The sequence below is a fragment of the Prunus dulcis genome, chromosome 2 (assembly GCF_902201215.1).
Source record: "Prunus dulcis chromosome 2, ALMONDv2, whole genome shotgun sequence".
Taxonomy (NCBI): Eukaryota; Viridiplantae; Streptophyta; class Magnoliopsida; order Rosales; family Rosaceae; genus Prunus; species Prunus dulcis.
The window spans coordinates 24,233,844-24,258,790 of record NC_047651.1 but is presented as its reverse complement, the minus strand read 5'-3'; the positions used below and the strand labels follow the sequence as shown (position 1 = coordinate 24,258,790).

The 24,947-nt window shown below is 38.0% G+C and overlaps 4 protein-coding genes across 7 annotated transcripts; 2 read left to right on the top strand and 2 right to left on the bottom strand.

Annotated features, from left to right (window-relative positions):
* The first annotated feature begins 706 nt into the window (after positions 1–706).
* LOC117619347 (F-box protein PP2-A13-like) lies at positions 707–2,293 on the top strand. Its single transcript, XM_034349276.1, has 3 exons — positions 707–1,221; positions 1,307–1,425; positions 1,609–2,293. Exons 1-3 carry the CDS (start codon positions 898–900, stop codon positions 2,024–2,026), a joined length of 861 nt encoding a protein of 286 aa, XP_034205167.1. The 5' UTR covers positions 707–897; the 3' UTR covers positions 2,027–2,293.
* A 250-nt stretch (positions 2,294–2,543) lies between these two features.
* Positions 2,544–8,706, bottom strand: LOC117617384 (probable transcriptional regulator SLK2). 4 transcript variants are annotated; one of them, XM_034346726.1, is made up of 10 exons: positions 8,600–8,706; positions 6,674–7,936; positions 6,288–6,419; positions 6,092–6,140; positions 5,572–5,786; positions 5,425–5,493; positions 4,811–4,911; positions 4,611–4,704; positions 4,452–4,521; positions 2,544–3,759 (listed from the first exon to the last, which is right to left on the bottom strand). In XM_034346726.1, the coding sequence occupies exons 2-10, from the start codon at positions 7,628–7,630 to the stop codon at positions 2,855–2,857; spliced, it is 2,592 nt and encodes an 863-aa protein (XP_034202617.1). In that variant the 5' UTR covers positions 7,631–7,936; positions 8,600–8,706; the 3' UTR covers positions 2,544–2,854. The 4 variants fall into 4 exon arrangements, with proteins under 4 accessions (XP_034202617.1, XP_034202618.1, XP_034202620.1 ...); XM_034346727.1 differs by having other exon boundaries at positions 6,674–7,683; XM_034346729.1 differs by having other exon boundaries at positions 6,674–7,437.
* Positions 8,707–9,906: 1,200 nt separating this feature from the next.
* Positions 9,907–11,922, bottom strand: LOC117619414 (dihydrodipicolinate reductase-like protein CRR1, chloroplastic). The gene is made up of 9 exons (XM_034349364.1): positions 11,632–11,922; positions 11,457–11,531; positions 11,287–11,352; positions 11,103–11,198; positions 10,870–10,986; positions 10,702–10,794; positions 10,514–10,615; positions 10,356–10,442; positions 9,907–10,279 (listed from the first exon to the last, which is right to left on the bottom strand). The coding sequence occupies exons 1-9, from the start codon at positions 11,872–11,874 to the stop codon at positions 10,247–10,249; spliced, it is 912 nt and encodes a 303-aa protein (XP_034205255.1). The 5' UTR covers positions 11,875–11,922; the 3' UTR covers positions 9,907–10,246.
* A 5,528-nt stretch (positions 11,923–17,450) lies between these two features.
* LOC117619020 (BAG family molecular chaperone regulator 1) lies at positions 17,451–19,715 on the top strand. The gene is made up of 4 exons (XM_034348838.1): positions 17,451–18,311; positions 18,407–18,663; positions 18,786–18,932; positions 19,018–19,715. Exons 1-4 carry the CDS (start codon positions 18,074–18,076, stop codon positions 19,426–19,428), a joined length of 1,053 nt encoding a protein of 350 aa, XP_034204729.1. The 5' UTR covers positions 17,451–18,073; the 3' UTR covers positions 19,429–19,715.
* Positions 19,716–24,947: the final 5,232 nt, after the last annotated feature.

The window sequence follows — 24,947 nt, the reverse complement described above, 5'->3', positions numbered from 1 at the left end:
CTCTCTCTCTCTCTCTCTCTCTCTCTCTCTAGGTGTCCCGTGTCCATAAAATTAATTATCACATAACGTGCAGATTAGCCATGCGTAGTTCCGATTACCAAATCAAATTAATAAGAGGAATCAATGGAGTTTAATCATTTTGTTAATGGTACGTGAAAACCACACTGGGCCACACGAGGAGAAAGTAGGGCAGATAAAACATGAGACTTACTTTAATTTAATTTAGGCCATGTGCAACCCTGACTGCTAAACAGTTTTTGCTGCAAAACTTCTTAACAACTAAATCTCATTAGGGTATTTTGTGGATTCTAATTTATAATAATAATACAAAGGTTGCCCAAGCCAATCAATTTTAATCCCAAATATTTCCATTATATCCAGATTGTCCCACTACAGTTTTGTCACATATATTCTCAACAACACTTGGACTACGGTTCTAAAAATCATTTTTTACTCATAATTTGTTTTTCCTTGGTGTATTAGTATTTGGTGCTGTCGAAGTCTCTCATCTAAATGAATGAATCTGATGCTCCACTACCATGCACTAGGCTATGTTTCTATACACGCCCCTATAAATATATATATATATATATATATATATATATACTAGAATATAACATATAATAATTCCCAATTTGTGACAAAAAATATTTATATTCCTATTAATTCCATGCACTCTATCTCATACTTTTGCTGAAAACTCACAGGTTGCCTAATGCCCATGCCAATGACTTTCCCTCCTCCTTATACATGAAGAATATGGTAGGGACTGCTCCAAAATCAGCAATCTCATCTCCTCCCCTTCCTCCTCCTCGTCATCAATATATCCTCTATCACCTCCTCCTCTACCTTTGAATCTAACTACTGTATATACCATACTCATAAATTTGGTTGTATATGGGGACCGGTTTCTCTTTCTTTCTGGGGGAAACCAGTACTGGATTATTAGGTTCTTCTCTTCCAGCAAAACCTGGTCTTGGAGACTTACCAGAGAGTTGTATCTCATCCATCTTTATGTACTTGGATCCGCCGGAGATTTGTAAATTGGCACAGATGAACAGGGCTTTCCGTGCTGCTTCTTTGGCTGATTTTGTTTGGGAGTCAAAGCTGCCATCAAACTTTAAGTTTCTTGTCGACAAAGTTCTTGATCATGAAAATTTGCCCAAGAAAGAGATTTACGCTAGGTTGTGCCAGCCCAATCGTTTTGACGGTGGCACCAAGGTACCCCAAAAAGCCATTTTACTTTTATTTTTAAACTTGTTGATGTATGTAATAATTAATATTGCTGGTTTTGTTTTCCTTACAGGAAGTTTGGCTGGACAAGAGTTGTGGGCAAGTTTTCTTGTCCATTTCGTCCAGGGCATTGCGAATAACAGGAATAGATGATCGAAGATATTGGAGTCATATTCCAACTGAAGAATCAAGGTACCTAGCTAGCTACTCATCACAATTTCAATTGGACCACAGAGATTAATTCAACTCCTAGATTCTGTAAGAATTAGCATAATCACCTAATAATAGTGACTATGTATGATATGAAGCTTAATTATATGTGTAATTAATAATAAGTAACTCGGGTTTTTGTTTTCTGATATGTGTAATATATAGGTTCCACACAGTTGCATATCTTCAACAGATTTGGTGGGTTGAAGCTCTAGGTGAACTAGAATTTGAGTTTCCCCGGGGGAGCTATAGCCTATACTTCCGGCTTCAGCTAGGCAAAACCTGTCCAAAAAGATTTGGCCGACGAGTATGCAACGCCGATCAAGTCCATGGCTGGCACATCAAGCCTGTCCGCTTCCAGTTATCAACATCAGACTGCCAGCACGCTTTATCAGAATGTTATTTGCATCAACAAGGCAGTTGGGTTCATTACCATGTGGGTGATTTTGTTGTCATCGACAACCACAAGCCTATGAAGATCAAATTTTCAATGGTCCAGATTGATTGTACACACACCAAAGGCGGTCTCAGCTTAGACTCTGTGTTAATATACCCAAGCAAGTTTAGGGAAAAGTTAATATGAAGTGTAGGTAGCTAGATAGTCTATGTAGATCGCTAGGGTAGGGTAACATGTGTAAATAATATAAGCACTTGAAATGAAGAGAGGACTGAGGAGGAGGAGGAGGCAGCTCTAACCGAAAACTTGCAATTTGCTGGGTTTGGAATCTTAAAATAGTGAGTGGTGGGTGGGTCAGAATCAGATGTATGTTTACATTTGAAGCAAAGTAATGTCATATGTGCATGTCTTTTCCATGTTCGTTTGTCTTTCAATGTGAATGGGGTTCTTCAAAACAACACGAGATAATAAAGTTTGATTGCCTTTAAGAACCCAATTCTAATGGGAGATGCCGTTAAGAACCCATCTTTGCAACGCAGACTACGGGATAAATAGAATCATATTTGTTTGTATTCTAATCCATCCAATTATATTCTAAACACGGGTAACAGAGATCAAACTGGTGATTCCTAGACGGGGTTACCAGGTTGAAATCACCATGTTCGTCCAGCTAAACTAAATGCAAAAGATATGCAGAAACGCGGGAGTGAAATATGTGAATATCATATTACTGGGAAACTAAAGCCGTTCTCAGAGTTTTTTATCCAGTAGATTACACTTGCAAGACATGAAGACAGAAAACCCTCAGGAAAACAAAAAACACTAAACTCCTACCGAACTGAACTACTCAAGTACAAATGCGCGATGTCACAACAAATTCCATAATGAGACAAAAGGAAAATTTAAAAAAGAGAAAAAATAGAAGGGGGTAAAACAGCTATTTTAAATTGTCCTGTACAAAGATATATGCTGGCCACATACCCAATGGGAGCCAATTAGGCCAAATTATGTTAGTCACGCCTTCCAGCCATACCCCATATTATCGTCAAGATCACTGTTAAAAAAACCGTTGTCTGTGAATTCATGGGCGATGTCTGGTACCATATCCTCCTGCAAGTGAAGGTTTGAGGGTAAATCAGATGCTCTCTGGTTGTATGCATTGTTACCACCACCTGCCGAAGAGTCACTGTTTGCAGCAGCCTTGAAGCTATTACTCCTGCTTGGCGCAGGGCCATGACCTCCGGAGACATTGGATGTGGCTGGAGTTGCCGCTGGATTGTTGCCTCCAAAACTCAACCCACTCCTTCCCACACTAACATTTGCATTTGGACCAGAAAGAGATTGTTGTCCACCTCCCCCACTGTTATTGGACATCTCCTGTAGCAGTTGCTGGATCACCTGTTGCTGCAAGGCCTGGTTTCCTTGGGAGCTAGGTGAATGGTTTTGTGGTAGCAAGCTATTGGAACTAAGTGAGCGCTGCTGCATCTGGTGCGGCTGTCGTGAGGGTAAATGGGGACTTGACAAACCACTACCGGGTAAGTTCTGCATGGATCCGGGTATTAAAGCAGAAGCACCTTGGAATGTTGACGATGGGCTATGGTTGGAATTATTGAAGGAAGAAGATGCCTCCTGTTGAAGAGAGTTTGCATTTGAGTTCATTGAGTTCTGCCTCAAGAGCAGATTCTGGTAAGTAGTCAGTTGCAAAGCAGCTTGTGCTGAACCACTCATAGCTCCACGATTGACCATGTGATGGTTATTATTGATTTGGTTATTCATCCCAGGATGCAATGCCATTAGCTTATTGAGAGTGTTCCTGTCAGTGGGCATACCCTGAGCACTTGCTAACTGCTCCATTTCCTGCATCTTTTGCATCTGGAGCTTGGCTGCAGTGGCATGCCGAGGATAGACCTTCAAGCCCTCTGCAATTGTCAACATAAGATCAAAGTAGACAAATCATTACGAATAAAAACAGTCATAATAGTTCTTTCTAGCCAGATCATTTAATATGCAACTCAACCAACCAACAAACAGACATACTAAACTCCACAAAAACAAATACCACAACAATAAACCCCTATAAATGGGGTCAGCAGTACCAAATTCTTCATTGCATTAAATTTGTTGACTTAAATGAAAGATAAAGGCCAAACTGAAACAAAGAAACAATGGAGAAACTACTTCCTACAGGAAGGAATAGGTTAGAGACGACAGCTGCGGTGACAAGGGACGAAGTCAAAGGTCAAATCTACTATATCCTCAAGACTTACTTCAAATCTCCATTAAGTCAAAATCTATATCCTCAAGACTTGCTTCAAATCTCTATTAATTTAATTAACATAAACCTCAAGAATCATACAGGTTTAGCTGGAAATTGAAGGTCATCTTCATTCCAAGAGACGATGCTTAACCCAAGGAATGACTCAATAAAGCTCAAACACTATCAAGTAGGTATCAGTTGTATAATCATGCCATGGTTTGGTTAAGAAGTTGTCTAAGATAGCACTGGCACAGAATTAATCCCAGAAAACAGTACCAAGAACATGATTGACCATCCATGCAAGGCAGCAGCAGAGAGTTACAAAATGACAAGAATGAAAAAACGGGAAATTACCGATAGGCCCAACTTTGTTCTCCCTGCAGAAGTCAATCAAGTCTTTCATGCTATTGACAACCTCTGAGATCTGTTAAAAGTTGGCAGTCAGCAACTAAAATATAACTGAAGTGTACTTCTTAAATTCGAACACATGTCCATAAATTCAATAGCATATACCTGCAAACACCTCACATATCTTTTAGAAAAACCCAAATCATTCAATGACTGCAACTCCAAACTCTTTGCAAGCTGCCGCCCAGCTGTCAGTACCCTGAATAAAGCAATAAACATCAGTGCAACCCTACTTTGAAGAGGATTTAAAGTCAAATACCCAACTGCTCAACAAAAGCAGTTCACTGATCCCTTCATAAACTCACATATTGCTGTTTGTCTGTAGATCCTGCTGAGATATCCCATCAGATCCACTTTCAGCAATTGTGCTTTGGCATTTCTGAGCAACTTGAACCAACTGATTCACCTGGAGAAAAGAAAGCTTCATAAGTGCGAGTTATAAAGTCTGTACCCAATCTTATCTACTTTTCTTTTCTGCTAACAATTTGATCTATTTCATTATATTTGAACCACTGACCAAAACAGAAAGCTATTAGAAAAGGTTCTCAGCCGTACAAGTATAATCAAGCTCATTGGAAAACAATCATACCACAAAATTACACCGGTATTACCATTTTAGAGTGGCTTATGACATTCACATGAAAGCTTTTGACAGAAAAGGCCAGATTTATTACTCTCTTGAGTGTTAGCAAATTTCTTTCTAGGTTCTAGAATTGCACATTTCATATAACAAACGAGCTAAATCACTGAATATCGTTCATTCACTGTATTCCACAATTACCAAAACTCAAAACAAAACGGTACAAATCAAAATTAATGATAAGAAAGGGCATTGTGCTATTTGCTTATACATACATCCAGTAAAATGCATGGGTCAACCAAGTAAAAGCAAAACTTAACAAGAGACACAAAACAGTACCTGCGGTGCAACCAACCTACGAGGAAGAAGTTCTTCATGGCGCCGTGCACAGAATTCCCAAGACAATATCTGAAAACGCATAAAGTAGAAAGTCAGAAGCATACCAAGAAATAAACACCAACAACCAAATGAAGAATTTTTACCTACCTTTAAATCTTGCGTAAAAATTATACGAAGCTGACCCTCCCGAACAACACGAAGTTGCTCGTATACACTCTCTTGAACTGCTTTCCCATACTCCAACATCATTACACCAGAAGGAAATCTACATTCACGTGGCAAGTCCAAAAACAAAAGTTCATCGATGACTCCACTACCAAATTTGATCTCATTAAGTCTAGGGAGCACTTCAAAGGTTGCCTCTGTAACCATGTCCATGAAACTAATTAGTTAGATTCAACATCATAAATATAAATATTTCAACCATTTCGAAGAGGTAATGCCATATGAGATCCTTAAGCATATCTAACTTACTTGTGAACAAAAGTTAAACCATGAGGAAAAAAGAGAGTAAAATAATACAGATTGTAAAGAGAACTAGATAGTAGAAGCTTAAATAAATAAAACGAGTGTACTCTTTGACTTTGATGTATCCATCCATGCAAAAAGCACAAGACTGGTGCAAGAAGCACCGTAAGAAAAATAAGGGGCAAAAACCCTTGCTTACCAAAACCCCTTCCAGATTTAGAACCGCAAATGTCGCATTGCCACGCATCCTGGCCAAAAAAGGAAGAAAAGATTCACATGTGAGAACCACAAACGCATATTCAAGAAGGGCAGATAACATAAAGACAAATTAAATCGGAAATTCAACGTACAAATATTCAATTATAATGGAAGAATTAACCAACACATAGACTAACCATAGCAGCCTGAGGGAAAACACCAAGTGCATGATGCCCAACATTATCATATAATGACAAACACCATCTTTTCTTAGCACGAGGTGAGTAATACTCTGTCACAAACTTCCTCCAATAGGCAATACTATTGTCCTGTAAAAAATTTAAATTCACACATAATTTGATAAACGTTACTCATGGAATTACCTCAAGTGAACAGAAAAGTAAACGTTGCGATTTCGAATTTTAGATACACTAAGAACAAGAATGTGTGAATAAGATATTATTAGGAAAGGGAATGCATATATGAAAAAAAAAAAACAAAAAACAAAAAAACAAAAAAAAACATCTGAAAGGGAACCGGTAAAAAAATTTGCCAAATGAAATGAAACAAACAAGGAACTCACAGAAGGCCGTTGACGCTGATGATATAGATATTGCATCAGTCTACGAGCACATACGCCGCCATCATAGGGGCGCTTAACGGAAGATACTGGCTGCAAAGATTGTTGTTGAAGTTGTCTCAACTGCAACTGATGTTGTTGTTGTTGTTGTTGTTGCTGTTGCTGCTGCTGCAACTGGGCTCTCTGCAGTTGAGGCATAGACTGCAAAATCTGATGTTGTTGCCGCAATCTCTGCTGCTGAAGCAAGGCTTGTATTTGTGGATTTCGGCCTTGGAACTGCATGGGATCCTGCCTTTGCAGTAGCTGCTGTAACACCTGCTGCTGCAACATATCTTCCTGCTTGATATCCAACCGGGGTTTTTTCTGGACGTGGGCCAAATTATTTGGATCCTGAATAAAAGCTCCAGGTACTCGCGCCCCCATGGGAAGGGAAACCTGGCCAGTTTGAGACGTGGCTAATGAAGTAGCACTAGAAGCCCCTTGCTGCCGCGGGTGCTGGTGTTGCTGATTCTGCTGGATTTGTTGAGAGTTGTGATCATGCTGAGAATTTTGTTGCACTACGGAAGACCCATCCATAATCGATGACCCTGACATGCTAATGTTGTTGGATGAGAACGACATGGGCGATGCTGGTAAGCGTAAGTATGACTCTGTATTGATGCTTGCACTTCTCTGCAAATGGGGACCGCCTGAAAGTACAGAGTTCGCATCTGTGACCAAAGAACTTGCCCCAACACTTGGACCTGAGTTTGCCACACCGCTCAAAACTGCATTATTCATGTCCCCAGAAACCGGACCCAGATTTGAACGCCCAGTTCCAGGAATGGAATTAGAAGAGTTCCCGAAAGATGAGCTCAAGTGAGAGTTAACTACAAGCTGAGACTGCCCATCCCCTTGGAAGAAAATTCCAGAACTTGATGAAGATTGCGCTAATCCTCCAGCCACCCGAGAAGGCACCATAGGAGGCACCGCCCTTTGGTGGCCAGAGTCTAAGTAGCTCTCCAGAGCCAGGCCTGACTTAGTATTTTTACAATAATTAATATGCTCAACCCACTCAATCAAAAACAGAACAAATAAGTATTCTTCTTAAAAAAAACAAAAGCTCACAAATATAATACGGGCGGTGTCACCAGTACAAATACAGACAATTTCAGTATCCCCACCTCACTGTGTCACTAATATCCCCAATTATTCGATAAATATGCGACCAAATTGGCGCACAATATTTATATTCTGTATGAGCTTTCAACAATTTCTCATGGGGATCTAAGATAAACAAGAGGAAACAACACTATCAGCAGTAGAACGAGAAAATTAAAAACAGAAACTAAACTAAATTCCAAACTAATATTAACCAGATAAGTAAAGTAAAGACTAACAACTATCAAAGAAATAGACCCAAACCCAAGCCCTGGGGTTCGAAAGTGTTAATCTTCTAGTTCGCCCCACAAAACCCTAATTTTTAACCGAGCTACCCATTAGACAATGTCATAAGCTTATGAGCCGTGAAGCCATCATTTATAGAGGATCTAAACGCAACTCAGTTCAACTGAACCGAAATTTTTTAAATAAAAATAAAAATAAAGGAAGGGAGACAGGTTTAGCTTAATTTTTATCAAAGAGACTGAGAATCATAGACAAAGATCGAACCCAAAGTAGCTCGATTTGAAGAAAAAACTATAACTATAACAATCCGCAAACAAAATAACACTAGTAGAAGTCTTAATTGAGCAGAAGAAGAAGAAGATCGAAACGCAGCAACGAAATTTGAAAGACAGCTAACAAAGAAAAAGAGTGAGCTTTTTGCAGTCCAGAGATCGATCAGAGCATAATATAATTAACCAAAACGATTAATTAACTAGTGGGAAAAAAATTGGAGCAAACATTTTAAAAGAAATAGAATTAGATAAATGTACGCCCGCTACTGACCTCAGAAATCGGGAGCTGTAAAAAGCGAAACGTTTCCTTTTCTCGCTTAATTTGGAAAACCGAAATTTGCGGAGAGCAAGAGAGAGAGAGAGAGAGAGAGAGAGAGAGACGGACAGAAGTAGAGAGTCGAAGGACTCTGGTTATATACCTAGCGGGAATTGGAGGAGGAGTGACCGGCTGCGTCGGTAACCCTCTGCCCTGTATCACCGGCACGTGTCCTGTTTTCGGTAGAAGAAAGAAGTCGGTGATAGATCGCGCGATGGCGACGTGAGGGCTAGGACAACGTGGCGCAACGCTATTAGTTCATCTCTAGGTTACCTATGATGGGCAGTGAGGATAATACCTGGATTAGCCTGTAAGAGAATGGATTGAGTGCATCCAGTTCTAAGCGAGTAGGTCTAGAGTCTTACCCTTCTCGGTACCCAAAACGAGGATAACTATGACATTTTGAAAGGGTATTATAGTACTTTGAAGAAAAAGCGTACAGGTGGGCCTACTGTATTGGGTGTCTCATATCCCTTTATAATGACCGAGTTTGGGTTTGGGATTGAGATTTTAGAACACCGTATAGGGTCGTTAGAGGATAGAGAGAGACCGTCGGATTGACACGTGTGGCTGACACGCACAATAGAACAACGCCTCGTGTGGCTTCAGCAAGCAAACAGTAGAAAGTAGAAACTGCTTAATTAACATGTTTCAATAGTTGTTTTTGTCACGCAGGCACAAAATCAGTCGGTGAAGGCAATGAGCACCTTTTTATTCATGTTAGAGTCCCCCTTCTGCTAAGTTAGAGTCTCCTTTTTCGTATATAAAATTAATTTAAGATATTATTTTATCATACTCTGAGTTAATTTTCTAAAGCAGAAAAGAAACCCTAAACTAGCTTTTGCTTCTCAATGTTTAATTGAACACGCGGTGGTTCAAATGGAAGTTGCCCTGGTACTTTTTTGACTGCATTATATTCATATTTTCTAAAAGTAATTTAAAATTCCCACCATCCAAAAAGGGAAAAACTAATACTCAAAAAAGAAATAAAGGCAAAAACTCATCATATTATATTACGTTGTAAGAAATCAAATCGGGCTTTGTGGTAAGCCCAGCCCAATGGCAAAGGTATAAAAAGAAGATAACTGAGAACAAACCTAATTGCAGGTGTTATACAGTACAACATATTTTTCATGGTCCCATTGAGGGTATTTCTGTCAATCAATAGCAACTATCTAAAAACTGTAATATCAAATTTAATCAAAAATAAATTTAAAAGAGGGGTGGTGTGTGCCTGCCACCTGTTTGATAAAGTGCCCGAATGTGCATTAAAAGGGCCCTTGCTTTGGGCCATTCAAGCATAAAATTGTTTGCCTTGGATTAGATTCATGCTCTGCATATAAACTCACATTGCCAGTTCAACTATAATGTTAGTTAACAAAATTTTCATTAATTCTTGTTTTTTTTTAGTTACAAGGGAGTTCAAATGGAGGGAGCGCTAGAGGTACAGGCCCCTTCAAATTCTTCCTTCTTTCTCTTCCGCTGTTTCCTTTCAAATTAAAACCATAATTCTTTTGAATTTGCATTTAGAGGATGACAGGAACTCTCTATATGTGGTTGAGGTTTAACATCAATGAGATTGAAGAAATTAAACATGGATGCTTATAAAAATTTCTCCAACCCATACACCAGGTTCTGCAATAAGAAGACATGATAATCAGTATCGAATATGGATGAAGCATGATGCTTGAAAAATTTAAGAGATGGTTACCTTAATGCGCACAATCTTTCTAATTGCTAGGAGAAGGCCTGGCATGAGACATTGCACATCTGTGATGTCATGTTTCAGAGAGTAAACCTGTGGAAAGCAAAGTTGTTCAAGCCAATACTTACTCAAATGAGAAGAAATGAGTAAGCCCAGAAACATACCTCTCCTAGACGAGAAAAGTAAACCGTTGTGCTGGCAGGAAGCCCTGGAAGGACTAAGCTGTGCACACGAACTCCATCTTCTCCCAGAACTTGGCCCCTTGCCTTGTGCCATAAGATTAATAATAATGAGTTCCAATATTCCAATCCATGGCATCAACTATAGAAGCAAGTTTTGTGCTTGAGCTTACTTGAACATCTGTTGAAATATCTTCTCTGTTGTAAATCTGGCCAAGGTTAGACAGGTTGTTGGCAATTTGGGTTGCATCTGATGATGGAAAATCCTGTTTCCCAAACACAGCTTTAGCATATCTTCATGACCGAGTTTGCAAATTTTTTTAAAGGGTAACGGAGTTTACCGTTGCAGTTGCCCTTGATTCGACGATTTCTACATTGTTGTAGTGGAAGGAAGCTGAAATTGCAGCTTGTTGTAGGAGTATAGACCCAATGGATAGAGTTGGTGCAACAAGACAACCCTGAACCAAGTAGCAGCTCCATTATCACTGAGAAACTCAATGTTACAAGGAAGTGAAAAATAAAAGGCACAGAAACTTGTGAAAACTTATTGCATGACATCGCACTCTGTGCTCACCATGCTGGCTTTCTCACAGAATGCAGATAATGCTGATACTGTTTCTAACTTAATCTGAGGCACATAAACCACACTTCTCATCCCAAATGCTGTTGCCTAGTAACAAAGAAAGTTTTAATTATGTTTCATACTATGCATGGAAACTGAGAAGCAAAAACTTACAGGAATTAATGTGGCTTTTTACCTGTTTTACATTGTCATAGACTTTGGAAGGCTCAGTGAAATCAACAACTACCCCCAATGCTTTGGACTGCCAATTAACACAAAAGGCAAGATTGAAAGAAATTAACATTGACAGAATGATCAGAAACACATACAAAAGGAGGTCATTTGATTTTGATTTTGAATTGTTACCTGAGAAATGGAGCCTAAGACCATTGTGAGATCATTGGTTATTGGTATTTCCAGAGGCTCTTCCATGTCACACACCTACTTTGTTTGAAGGAAGGACCAAAACATCCCCATTATATTACTGTGTTGTTACTTCAAATATACAATGTATTACAATTTAGAAAAGAGATGAATATACCTTGCCAATATCTTCTCCTACTAGATAAGAATCCACTGCACCAGCCACCTCCATCCCTCTGGCTCTAGTCACTGCAATTACAGCCGCCCTTCCTATTTCCTTTGCTGCTCCATTTATAATTACCTTGATGTTGTTCTGAGGAGGTTGCATTGAGCAAAACATGGAAGGTCTTGATTTGGCATTGGGATGTTGATAAGTCTTGCAGGCCAGAGAGTGAAATTGGCAGCTCAGACCTACTGCCATGGCTTTTTCTCAGCTCAGCAATGTCTATGCCCAAAAGATAAGCTTGACCATTTTCATGGTCTCTAAGATAAGGTTTTTGTTTTATTGGTTGGTTTTGTTTGGAGGGAAATCTGTGACAAATGGACACATAGATGGGCATGCATGTTTCAATTGGAGCTTCTTTTTGTCCATGTTGCCCATGTGTAAGATCCCACGTCAATCAACGGAGAGGGAGTGATGTGCCTTATATGTGCACACCAGCATTCATCTAGCACGATGCCTTTTGGGAGCTCACTGGCTTCGGAGTCATGGGAACTCTGAAGTTAAGCGAGTTGGGGGCCAGAGCAATCCTAGGATGGGTGACCCACTGGGAAGTTGATCGCGAGTTCCCAGAAACAAAACCGTGAGGGCAGAGAGGGGGGCCCAAAGCGGACAATATCGTGCTACGGCGGAGTTGATCCCGGGATGTGACAATTTGGTATCAGAGCCACTCTGCCGTGTGGTGCGAGTGTGCCGACGAGGACGTCGGGCCCTTAAGGGGGGTGAATTTTAAAATCCCACATCAACCAACGGAGATGGGGTGATGTGCCTTATATGTGCACACCCGCATCCATCTAGCATGAGGCCTTTTGGGAGCTCACTGGCTTCGGAGTCATGGGAACTCCGAAGTTAAGCGAGTTGGGGGCCATAGCAATCCTAGGATGGGTGACCCACTGGGAAGTTGCTCGTGAGTTCCCAAAAACAAAACCATAATGGCAGAGAAGGGGGCCCAAAGCGGACAATATCGTAATTATTTTGTGGTTTTCACATGCTTCCATTCCTTTTGTCAAATTATTTGGATTTCCACCTATTATTATTTTTGGATTTCCACCAATTTCTCCCACTACCTAATGATGATTGGATGCTGACTGCTGACCTGTCATAAACAAATAATGCAAACGAAAGAGTCAAAGGTGTCACGGTCAACACTCACGTAATTATGAATTTTTTTTTAGGCTTATTATCACAAAACGTCCCTAAGGTTTACGAAACTATCAGATTGCATCCTTAATGTTTTTTTTTGTCATTCGTGGTCCTCAAAGTTAGCATGCATGATCACAAATGGTCCCTGCCGTTAGGTTCCGTCAAAAACTTTAGTTTGCTGACGTGGCATATATGTATATCACAAAACATCCTTGAGGTTCCACATCTATCACAAATGGTCCTTACGATTTTTTAATTTAAAATTCATAAAATTTTTGTTTTCTTTTTAAAATTTTATGAATTATAATTATTTTAAAATATATATTAAATTTTAAATACATGAGACACTATATTATTGTAGATGTGGGCTTCATATATATGCCACATCGACAAACTAATGAAGTTTTTAAAAAATAATTTAAAATTCATAAAATTTAAAAATGAAAAAAAAAACTAAAGTTTAGGGTTCATAAATGGTCCTCAAGATTAAAATCCTTCTATAAATTATTTTTTCATTTATAAATAATTTTAAAAAGAAAACCAAAATTTTATGAATTTTATATTTTTTAAAAAAATAAATTCATAAGGACCATTTGTGATAAGTGTGTAAACCTCAGGGATGTTTTGTGATATACATGTATGCCACGTCAGCATAACAGAGTTTTTGACAGAACCTAACGTCAGGGACCATTTGTGATTGCACATACTAACCTTGAGGACCATAAGTGACACAAAAAAACATTAAGGATGCAATCTGATAGTTTCGTAAACCTTAGGGACGTTTTGTGATAATAAGCCTTTTTTTTAAGTAACGTAATTATGAATTTCTAGATTGGATTAAAACGGAGTTTGATTTTTCCTCAATACAATAATTAAGCTGGTTTTTATTTTTAATAATGTTGACGAAGACTTGTTCTTAAAATTTGTATATAAAAATAAGAAATTCTTGTGATCTCTTGTAAATGATTAAACAATTGGCCCATTTGGGTTACCCTATGATACAGCTCAAATTAACTGACCATAAGAAGGAACCCATTAAGATAATGACAAGTAATTATTGTTTAACTATTTTATCAGAGAATTACCGTAGAATTGATTAGGGTCATGTGGATCAAAATAATTATAATATTAATCCAACGCAATTAAACAAAGTAAGCAAATGATTATGAACCTCTGACTTGGTAATGTCTAATGCCCAAACGACCAACCATATACCTTTCATTCTTCAATGATGATGTCGCTTCCAACATATCACATTATACTATACCAACCTCTCTATTTATTTACCATGATCTTTGAAAAGAAACCCCCAAAATTGGGAAAATATGAATTGATTTTTAAGGTGTCAGAATTTGATAGCACACCACAAAGCTTGCGCAACGTCGAAATCAGGCAAACATTGCGAAGAAAAACAGTCAGAATTTTCAAAACCCATATTGCTTGCTGAGGATGTCACGCATGAAGGGAGATTGCCTCTTTAGCAAGCATTTTTGGTCATGCCAGCCTCGCCTGCCTGCCTGCCTGCTTGCTTGTGACTGCAAGTGAGGTCCAAATCCAGTGCCCCATCATTTTCCAACATAAAAACAAAAACTTTCCTCAATGTAAATTAAAGATACAACAAGCTTTGCCTTTGAATTGTTTAATCTCAGCAGTTGGATTTTCATTTTCAAATTAAAACATAACTAACCATTAAAGAGACCTTCCACCACCCTTTGATTTCTAAAATTAAATTTTTTTCTGAAAAAATAAATAAATACAAGTAATAGTCTAAACTACAAAGAAAATAGGGTCGAATTTGAGATCACTGACCCACAAATTAAAGCTATTTTTCACTCGGTTAGAACCGTTGGCAATCAAATATATTCTTTATATTTAAACACAATTAGTATAACCCAAATGGAACGTTTTGGTAGAACCAACAAATACTAACTGCTTATTATACTCAGCCAACAACTGGAACTGCACTTAAATCGTAAGATTTAATATAACTTCTTGTATTAATAAATTAGCAGGGTTTTATGAAGACCCAAATCATTGTAATTAGCAAAAATGATTAGGAGTTTAGACTTTAGACACATGCACTTTCCACGTGCCTCCATCTAATTTGGAACACCACCAACCTTAGGGTTTAAGGTTGGCTGTGGTGTGGTGTGGGACCTATAAAACTGGGCCATTTATCTTGTATGATTATATTGCTAGTGCTCCAAGGCTTGCCAAATGCGGGTCGAAATTTATAGCCCCTCCCTTTCCATGTTTGCCAAAACAAAAGTCACCGAGACCCCCAGGCTGGCAGCATGCATTCATGCTTCAATAGTTTGATAATTTTGTTGTGAACAACAAGGATGATAAAATGTATCTTCGAGGATAATTTCAAATGTAACCGATTATCACTATTTTTATTTAACAAAAAATATGACGTATGTACAATAATAACATTTAAATGTCTACACAATATTGTGTTTGTTCACTGTAAGAATGTAACTACATGCATATTCTATACTTCTAACTTTACCACTATGAGTTAGGTAGGTTTTTCGAAGAAAAGAAAGAGGTGGGTTTTGGTTCTTTTTCCTTTGTGTTTTTAATTTTATATTTTGGTAATTATTGAGAAAAATATAATTCTTCACCTTCTTCAAAAACAAATACACAAAAAAGAACAATTGTGTATATTTGTCACGTGCTTCATAATTCCAAGTCTCCCACAGAAATTCTATAAAACCACTGCGATGTAAAGCCAAGCCAATACCCTACCCCCCTTGCCCCCAAAAAAAAAAAAAAAAAAAAAAAAAAAAAAAAAATACCACCTTACCGAAAAAATAAGAGGGGGAAAATAAGCCAACCCGATGACCAATTCTATAGACCAAATGGTCGGTATCATGTCCCCAATCAAAGACAAGACATATTTCATAAAAAAATAAGAAAATGACAAATAATCCAAATTAATTATGAATTGCTTGGATTTGGGGCAGACACATTTGTTAATGAGAAAAAGATTAAGATAATCCTCCCTCCTAGTTAGACAAAGGCAACAACCGCCCCTCTCCATAATCTATAGTAGGTTGCACCGTCTCCATCCAACCACGCATGCACACAGACACGGTCCCAACTTTAAACAAATCAACGGTTCCTACTTGGCGGCGACTCTCTTTCTCCATGGTTCACAATTCGCCACGTGTCACAAAGTTCCCCCGTGTTTGGTTACACGTATGGGAGTGTCGGTGCGACGGTGGTGGCTTTTGCTTGTAAATAAGTCAGTTTTTCTGGGGACAATTTCTCCTGTGACGTAAGCATACAGATAATTGTTTAATTCTTCTTGGCTTTTATCCTTTTTGTTATTTCAATGGCTAAAACCATTTAATAAGTACAAAATTAGGGTGCCCAAAAAAAAAAAAAAAAAACACAAGAGCATCAAAGCAAACCCCAGAAAGGGAAATAAAGTTTTATTCTTGTCTTGCCGAGTTGTTGTCAATAAGAATAGCAAATAATCGAACCCGTATTTATTGGCTACATATAAAATTTTGCAATGTTTTCTTTTGATACTCCTAGATATGCTTAGCTTCACCAATTTGCTCCAACATCCCCGTTTGTTTTTTTTTTCTTCACCATTTCAGATTTTCTAGGAACAAGTTCATTATTGTTATTATTATTTCGGGCCATTCAAATATTGAATATCCAATTTATTAAAATTTTCTTTGATGTTTTATAATCGCCTAAATATTTCCTTAAACAGGCCCTAAGTCTTAATTTAATGTACCCATATCTTTTTATTTTATTTTATGAAAATGTATCAATATATTTATTTATTGGAAAAGTAAGAAATTTGGAGATGAAAAGGGTTTTTTAAAATAATTATTTAACATATATGAATAAAACAAGGCACAGCAAATCAATCCGAAATTTACTTCATCAATAAAGTCTAACGGACCAGTGTGAAAATCAGAAAGAAGGCACCCTAACATGATCATAGAGCAATGATTTTATTATTCCTATAAATAAGTTAATTTAAATAAACAATACATGATTATAATGGTGGAAAATAATTAGAAAAAAAAATATTAATAGTGGAAGGCTTCAATTCAAGTGAAGAGAGAACGACTTTTCGGGAAAAGAAATTTATTTTAGGGTCACCAAAAATATTTTAAAAAATAAAAGTGAAAATGAAACACGTGTGCGACGGGGCTTACTTACTGCCACCATCGTTAACCCACAAAGTTAGCGCCGACCCTCCACGTTAATCTCCCACGTGTGCGACGTAAACCTCCCTAATTAGCAGGACAATGATTACGTCGCTTTTTAGTGCCCAAACTACCCCCGGTTGGACGCGTGTCGAGATACCAAAGAAGGTACGAAACTTTTCTATACCAAGTCTGCAAGTACCGGAACTAACCCTGGTTTGGTGTATGGCCCAAAGTTTCGTTTCCGTGTTATTTTAACCTTTAAGACAGCTTTGGCGGCCTTCGTAGTTTCTTTCTTTCGCTTTCTTCGCTTTCTTTTCATTTTTATTTCTTACAAATTCTTATAAAAATTCATGAGAAATAATTATTTATGCATAATTATGTACCCATATTTTTTTTTTTGGTAATTATTATGTACCTATATTTAATCATTCATTCACATATATAATAATGAGGTGCCAACAGCTCAGTTAGCTAGCTGGCTGGCCACTTGATTTTTATACCCTTTTTTTTTTTTCCCTCTTCCTTCTCTTCTTCCTCGAGTTCTCTAGAGCCAGAGAACTCGTAACTTCTTTGATTCTGATTTCACATTGATTTTCCCGGCACCCACTTTGGAAGATCTCAGGCGTGAGCTTGTTGGGTTTTTGTTTTTTTGGCAGTATTTTTCCTAGAAAATTTATGTCAGCTCTTTGACTTGAGTACTGCATTTGGCTGAAGAGATCTATAATCTGAGGCCTGGTAGGTTCTGTCGTCTGTGTTTTCTGGGTTGCAGCCGTTTCAGTGATTTTTGTACTTTTTTCTTCAAGTACAAGGCTTTTAACTTTACAGGTGAATGGGTTGGGTCTGTTTCTTCTGCCAGACGCCATTGATTCTTGTGTAAAGCAAATCAAAGTTATGGTTTTTCTCTCCACATGCTCTGTTTACGCGTGGCGGTTGGTGTGATGCTGGTGTCAGAATCAGAGAGTTCTAAAGCAGGGTCTGGTCTAGCAAGGTTTTCTCTCAATTGGGTATCTATAATTTTTGACGCAGATCGACCGGAAGAAAAAATCTGAGAAATCTCTCCAAGAATTACAGAGTAAAAGATGATGAGAATGAAGACGAAGACAACAGGGGTGGCACTGTCAGAGTTGAATGGAAGTTCTGGCAGTGGCGGACATGAGTCGGGGCCAGCCGAGTGGGAGCTTAGACCAGGAGGAATGTTGGTTCAGAAACGAAATCCAGACTCTGATCGGAACATAGCCCCTCCACCGACAATTAGAGTTAGGGTCAAATATGGGTCCATTTACCATGAAATCAATATTAGCGCTCAATCTTCCTTTGGTAATTTTTACTTCTCAATTTCGTAACTTTATTATGTTTCTAAATTTGTCTATTTTAATATGAGCAAATTACATTATGTAATGTTGGTTGTGCAGGGGACTTGAAGAAAATGTTGGCTGGACCGACGGGTTTGCATCATCAAGATCAGAAGCTGATATTCAAAGACAAGGAGAGGGACTCAAAGGCTTTTCTTGACATGTCAGGGGTGAAGGACCGATCGAAGATGGTGTTAGTTGAGGACCCAATTAGCCAAGAAAAGCGATATCTCGAGATGCGACGAAATGCAAAGATGGAGAAGGCTTCAAAGTCCATCTCTGAAATCAGCTTGGAAGTAGATAGGCTCGCTGGCCAGGTATTTTATTGTCTTTTGGTCTTTACAAGTACTATATCAGAAGAAGTGTATGCAGAGATTTCTCGTCGTAATTTAGAATTCGTGTTTCGGAAAACTGAATATTTTGGCGTTGGTAATTGTAGGTGTCGGCTCTTGAATCAATAATCACCAAAGGTAAAAAAGTTGCAGAACAAGATGTGCTTACTCTGATTGAGCAACTGATGAACCAATTGCTTAAACTAGACGGAATCATGGGCGATGGAGATGTGAAATTGCAGAGGAAAATGCAGGTAATTTCAATTACTATGGTGTCATGTTAGTAATGACATGCACAGCAATGGTAATTTATAATGTGATTATAAATTTGTTTTGAAGGTGAGGAGAGTGCAGAAGTGTGTTGAAACTCTGGATATATTGAAAGCTAAAAACTCCACGCCTAGCAGCAATGGAGGTCAGACTCCAAAGCAAGTTCAGCAGAAGCATTCTAATGGGCATAGACATGGAGCAATCCATCAACAGCCTCAAAGTCATTACAGTGGAAATGGGAATTTGCTAACACCAATTCAAGAGCATCAACCAAGGCATTCAGTTGGATATTCACCTTTACATCAGCAAGGGCAACAACAACCATCAAGGCATTCAGCTTCAGGGCCAGTAGTTGTCACCACACAGTGGGAGACATTCGATTCTGCCCCGGCATTGATCCCAACCTCTTCGACATCCAAATCGGCCTCAGCCACCAATCATTCTGGCTATCCTAAGTTTAATTGGGAATCGTTCGAGTAAGCCGGCCGCCACGTATTGTTTGTGTGTGTGTGGATGTGTTTTGATATTGTGTCTCCAATGTGCTTGCTGTCTCTTCTACATTCTTTTCTGTACTTAGATGAAAATGTTTCCAACCCCTTTTAATCTTCTGCCATTCAGTTCACCAGAAATAAATGGGGTTTACTACAACAGGGATTTATTATCAATCTTGAGTTCTGTTGTCCTTTGAATTCATTTTCCATTTCTGTGGTTGTGTTTTTTCATACTACAAAATTGGCTGTCTATCTGTATATTTGTTACTAGAGGAATTATTAGTGTCTCGAAATCCAGTGATTTAAATTTGTGCTGCCATAGCTTCTGTCTCCCTCCCTCCAATTGGGTAAAGCAGTTCAATCACACACTTTTTTTAGGTGGGGTTTGAATTTTATATATGAAAATGTGGGTAGTTGATGAATTTATACCTTGCTTCCAGCAGAGGCTACATGCTTGACCAAAAGAAGAGCAGTGATGAAAGGCTATTCTAATCTATAATGAACTAACGATGATAAAAGAAAGTGTGGATAAATTGGGAGATATGTCATGATTTCGGTGAATTCCTTATACTAATGATAATATTAGTTAAGAGAAGATTTGTTCCTCCCTCTGTTATGATTATTATTTTGCAAACTTCACTTTTTCCAATTTAAGAATCCTTCCTCTTTTGACCTCAAATCCAATTTAACTTGGAGGCTATGATACCTACTGCACAAATAAGATATAGTAAGAAAATATAATAGTGCTATTATAATAAGAATAAATAGGCCAATGATGAAGCTTGGTTTGGACAGCTTATGATTGTTGATTGCTTGCAAACAAAGGCATTGCATGTAAGCTACACAAACTCCTGCAAACTAAAAGGAAAACCAAGTCAATACATCTAAATCACTTCCCTGTTGTGCTGATGATTCTCTTTTTTCTATTTTCCCTGTTGGTTCCCTTAAAGCAGGGCAATTAAGTTGCAAGAGGTACAAAAGGAAAAGAGGCTCAAAAATTTCCTCCTATAACTTATATTAGAATTATCAAAATGGAAGAACTAGGTAGGATATAAAAGGTTGTATTCGAGGAGGAGCAGGCATTGGCATCTCCGAAAGTCATTACTGCTCACAAGCTAAGAACAATTCTGAGCTACCAACAAGGCCACAAAAGATGGGAGGGGATATGTTGTCCCCCCACTAATTTCTTGACAAGTGTCTACTTATTTAACTCAAACTTAACATTGTTAAGTTAATAAAATTAAAAAAAATCATAAAAACTAAAAACTAAAATAGAAAAAACAAGCAAGCCACCAACAACCACACCTCCCCATTGGCCCCTCAGCCTCCTCATTTCACCACCAGCGAAGCATCCTTTCTTCTTTGTCTCTATCTCTCTCCCACTGCCCCCTCCCCTAATTTTAGTCCTCTTTTCTTCTTCTTTCTCGTTGTGGTACTGGGAATAGTGTTTCTTAGAATAAACTAGTCCAAATTCCATTCAATTCTAATTGGATTAGATCAGATTGGCAACAACGATTACCAGAACAAAAAATATACCAAGTGCAGCCACTTCTCAGTACAATATGGGACCAAATTCAGAGAAGGGGCAGTGAGAGAGAAAGGAGGAGAGAAAGAGACAATGTATTTAAATAGTATATTTTTGAGTCATTTTCACTGAAATCAAAAGGTTGATTCATATGGCTGGGATTAATTACTATAACAATTAATTTAATCGAGACATTGATTGATTACTGTGGCTGGGTTTGATTCCTATGAAATAAAAAGGTTGATTCCTTTGGTTGGGGTTGATTCCTTTGGTTGGGGTTGATTCCTTTGGTTGGGATTGATTACTTTAACAATTAATTTAAGAGATATTTAGTGATATACCAATTCTTAGCACTAATATTATAAATAAACCCTACACTATTGAATTTCTATAAACAAACTCAAAAAATGACAGCTGGCCTTATTGAATTTAATATTAATTATTAAATTACTTTGATACCCTATTGAATGTTTTGGGTATTTTTATGAGATTTTGGGGTTGGGCTTGTTTTAAGAAATTGATGGCAGTTTTGCAATTTATAAGAAGTTAAAGCCTCTTTGTTATGTTGTAAATGGGCTTTGAGTGTGTTTCTAAAGTCCATTTCATATATGGTATTTTTATAATTTGGGCCCATGTATTGGGTTAATAATGAATCTCCCTTAATTTAATCGAGATAGGGATTGATTCCTATGGCTGAGATTGGTTTTCTTCTATGAAATTTCCAAAAAGAGATTGGGAGCGAGGAGAACTGGGTTTTGCAAGCGTTTGAGAGTTGATGGTGGAGAAGATGCAGAGATTATGAGGAAGGAGAATGGGTATGGCTGGATTTTGCAAGGAAGGAATTGATGATGCAATGGGAGAAGAGGAGAAGATGCTCACGGAGCAGACGAAGACGCTTGTTGGCTCGCTCGGATATTTGGGCATTTTTTAATTTTTTAAATGGTCAAATAAAAAGTTAACAGAGTTGACTTCTTGTTATGTTAGTTGACACGTGTCGGCAAATTAAAGAGAGGACACCAATTTGGGGACAACAGATCCGCTCCCACAAAATATAAATAGAAAGGGAGCTTCTACAATGAGGGGCTATGATGAGGGGTTACAATGAGAGAGTTCAATCCAACAGTCCAATAATAACTTTGCATTAGATCAAACGGCTATTAGGACCATCTCATTGTAACTCCTCACAAAGAAAGTGAAAATTTATAGTGAGGATGCCATATATGGACTCTTCACGTGGACCTTCATATTAGCCACATAATCATTCCATTAAACTTAAGTGAAGTAGCTATTCAAAGGAATTATCTGGCTAATATGAAGATCCACATCTATGGTCCATATATGACACCCTCACCATAGAACAACTCGTAATTACTGCTCACAAGCTAAGAACAATTCTGAGCTAGCAACGAGGCCAAAAAAGATTGATAGAAATTAGAATCACAAAGAAAATGCGATGGGCTGGGCTGAGGTCCGCTGCCAATATCCAATACCCTTGATCAAAAAAATCTTACTAATAGTGGGTTTTTCTTAAATCTGTTGAGCAAAATAGGCCCAGCAATCTCAACGAAAGGGAAAGAAAGAAAAAAGCCCAAATCGTTCGAAGGTGTTTAATGGCCACACATATTACCTCAGAGAAAAAGATGTTCCTTGGATGAACAGTCCTCTAGTTATTTTGTTTTTAATCAGACTGCTTCCACTAACATAATTCTAGCACTTGAGGAGGAAAGTGATCATGGGTAGGGCCCAACTAAAAATACATAGTTGAAGAAAGAAAGAAAGAGGAAGCAGTAGGGCCCAACTAAAATGGGCTTCTTCTTCTTATGCTGCCGTGCCGGCTCCCAAAAGGGGTTATCAAATCTTAAAACCCTTTTCTAAATCCGAGTTTTCTTCTAGTAAGTAATTAGATGCGGAGTTGATTTGAAAACAAAAACTTGTTTCACGGTATCAAAGTCATAGTTCAATTCCTCATAGGTAAGCTTTTGGGTTGGAGTGTCAGTCACATTTTAATTCCAGTTATTGACTGCTTTTGGGATGCAAACAAACAGTATTGCTGTAGTAGGTAAGCTTGCTTTTTTTTGTTTAGGTTGGCTTTGGCTTCTATAAAAACATTAAAATGAAAAAGAAAGACGGTGAAAATGCACAGACACCAAAGCCAGTAAACATGCATGATATAATTTCAAAGGAGAGAATGTTAGAGAGAGAGAGAGAGAGAGAGAGAGAGAGAGAGAGAGAGAGGTTCATGGTGGGTGGGTGTCCATTTTTGGACTTTAAGCGTGCATGAAGATGAAGCTAGCTAGCTTTAATTTGCAGTCAAATTTATACTTTATTGAAGATTTCAAAATCAACCTCGTGAATATAATATACTAGTGCAACCTATGATCATAGTAGAAGGTAACGATGATATCAAACATATATATAAGTCTTACAAAATATGTATGTGTGTGTCTGTCAAATGAAGCCAGTAAAACTTAACGGAAAGTGATTGAACAAATTATGAGTTCTCAAACATATCTTGACAAATTTGTCTGTATGTCTCCAAATCTCTCTGCAAATCCAGTTTCTCCCTCGATCTCTCTGTACAGCGCTTCAAATTTGTATTTGTATGACTCTTGACAAATCTGGTTCAAACATACTACTTTGCTATAAAATAATTTAATAAAATTTGAATAAATTAACTTAGTTTTTGGCTATCTAAGATGGTATCAGCAACAAGCTACTGTCATCAACTTGTTGAACAAAAACACTTTAGGCTTAGCTGACTAAATACTATTCTTCATGTAGGCTAAGGTCGTGATGCTAATTTTGTGGCTCGTAAATTAACTCGTCTGATATCAATCAAGATGTTCTGAATGTTATGTAATCTCCTTTTTTGATCAGTTTACCACTTATTTTCCACAACAACCAAAAAACACCTCCCAATTATCTTGATCCTAATTTCTAATTAAGTATTGATTTGTTTTAAAAAAGAAATATTCTATGGGGAGAGATGAGGTCTAAATGCAACGCAATGCAAGCAAGTTGCGAGGGAATGACGACCGAGCCTCAGCCTGGATCTCGGAGCCTCGGGATCGGGTTGCTTCGGATGCCGAGCCTATGCGCTCGTTCCGTACGGTGTCCTTGAATTGTCTCCGTGGAGGGTGCCACGACCTCTGTTGTTGCCATTATCCCCGTAATTATGCCCGCTAATTAATTATATATTATTCTTTATATTTGGTTTGGGTCCTTTTAATTTGGTCCACTCTGTGACGTGACGTCGTCTCTGAGAGTGACAATTATCCTTTGATTCTCTATCGCCACCCCTTTCCCCGAGCAAATCCTGTTTCTGCTTTACAAATCATCACTCAAACTTTCCTCTCGTATATTATACAATACTTGTAATCCAAACGATATGTAGGCATTAATTCCGTGATTATCAAATCAATCAGATAAAGATAAAAAAGAATAAAAGATAAAAGATAAAAGATAAAGATTGTTTGGGTTAATCTGATTATGTGTCTCATCTCATGAGAGAGAGAATTTCGGCTCCTTAAGTTGTTCTCCTTAGTGGAGGCAAGTCATGTGACAGATTCCTAGATTTGATGCCAACAGAAAGAAAACTGATAACCATAAAATATAACTGAAAGCTATTGCTAGTTTAATTTCCCAATTTCCCAATTTTAATTTATGTCTCATGTGACAGATGGTTCATATACATGTAATTTGTGATTTAAGTTTGATTGGCTAGTTAGTTAGTTGTCTCGATTGTTCTAAATAATAATTGCATTTGTGGTGCTTAAGTGGCTTAATTATCATCGTGTTCAAAATCTGACTCGATTGTTCTGAATAATAATCGCATTTGTGGTGCTAAGTGGCTTAATTATCATCGTGTTCAAAACCTGTAAAACCTTCCTTATTCTCGTTTCATTGTCTCATTATCTCTCTCTTTCTCTCTCTTTATGTTACTCATCGGAGGAGGAGAAGAAGGATTTAAAAACCCTAATTAC

Excerpts from the sequence above, each read along its gene's own strand:
- LOC117619347 (XM_034349276.1), top strand. The coding sequence starts at position 898 with ATGGGGACCGGTTTCTCTTTCTTTCTGGGGGAAACCAGTACTGGATTA. Across the intron at positions 1,222-1,306 it reads GTTTTGACGGTGGCACCAAG|GAAGTTTGGCTGGACAAGAG; the intron begins GTACCCCAAAAA and ends TTTTCCTTACAG. Across the intron at positions 1,426-1,608 it reads ATTCCAACTGAAGAATCAAG|GTTCCACACAGTTGCATATC; the intron begins GTACCTAGCTAG and ends TGTAATATATAG.
- LOC117619020 (XM_034348838.1), top strand. The coding sequence starts at position 18,074 with ATGATGAGAATGAAGACGAAGACAACAGGGGTGGCACTGTCAGAGTTG. Across the intron at positions 18,312-18,406 it reads TAGCGCTCAATCTTCCTTTG|GGGACTTGAAGAAAATGTTG; the intron begins GTAATTTTTACT and ends TTGGTTGTGCAG. Across the intron at positions 18,933-19,017 it reads AATTGCAGAGGAAAATGCAG|GTGAGGAGAGTGCAGAAGTG; the intron begins GTAATTTCAATT and ends TTTGTTTTGAAG.
- LOC117617384 (XM_034346726.1), bottom strand. The coding sequence starts at position 7,630 with ATGGTGCCTTCTCGGGTGGCTGGAGGATTAGCGCAATCTTCATCAAGT. Across the intron at positions 4,522-4,610 it reads GATATGTGAGGTGTTTGCAG|ATCTCAGAGGTTGTCAATAG; the intron begins GTATATGCTATT and ends AACTTTTAACAG. Across the intron at positions 3,760-4,451 it reads GAACAAAGTTGGGCCTATCG|AGGGCTTGAAGGTCTATCCT; the intron begins GTAATTTCCCGT and ends TGACAATTGCAG.
- LOC117619414 (XM_034349364.1), bottom strand. The coding sequence starts at position 11,874 with ATGGCAGTAGGTCTGAGCTGCCAATTTCACTCTCTGGCCTGCAAGACT. Across the intron at positions 11,532-11,631 it reads TAGGAGAAGATATTGGCAAG|GTGTGTGACATGGAAGAGCC; the intron begins GTATATTCATCT and ends CAAACAAAGTAG. Across the intron at positions 10,280-10,355 it reads GAAAGATTGTGCGCATTAAG|AACCTGGTGTATGGGTTGGA; the intron begins GTAACCATCTCT and ends TTCTTATTGCAG.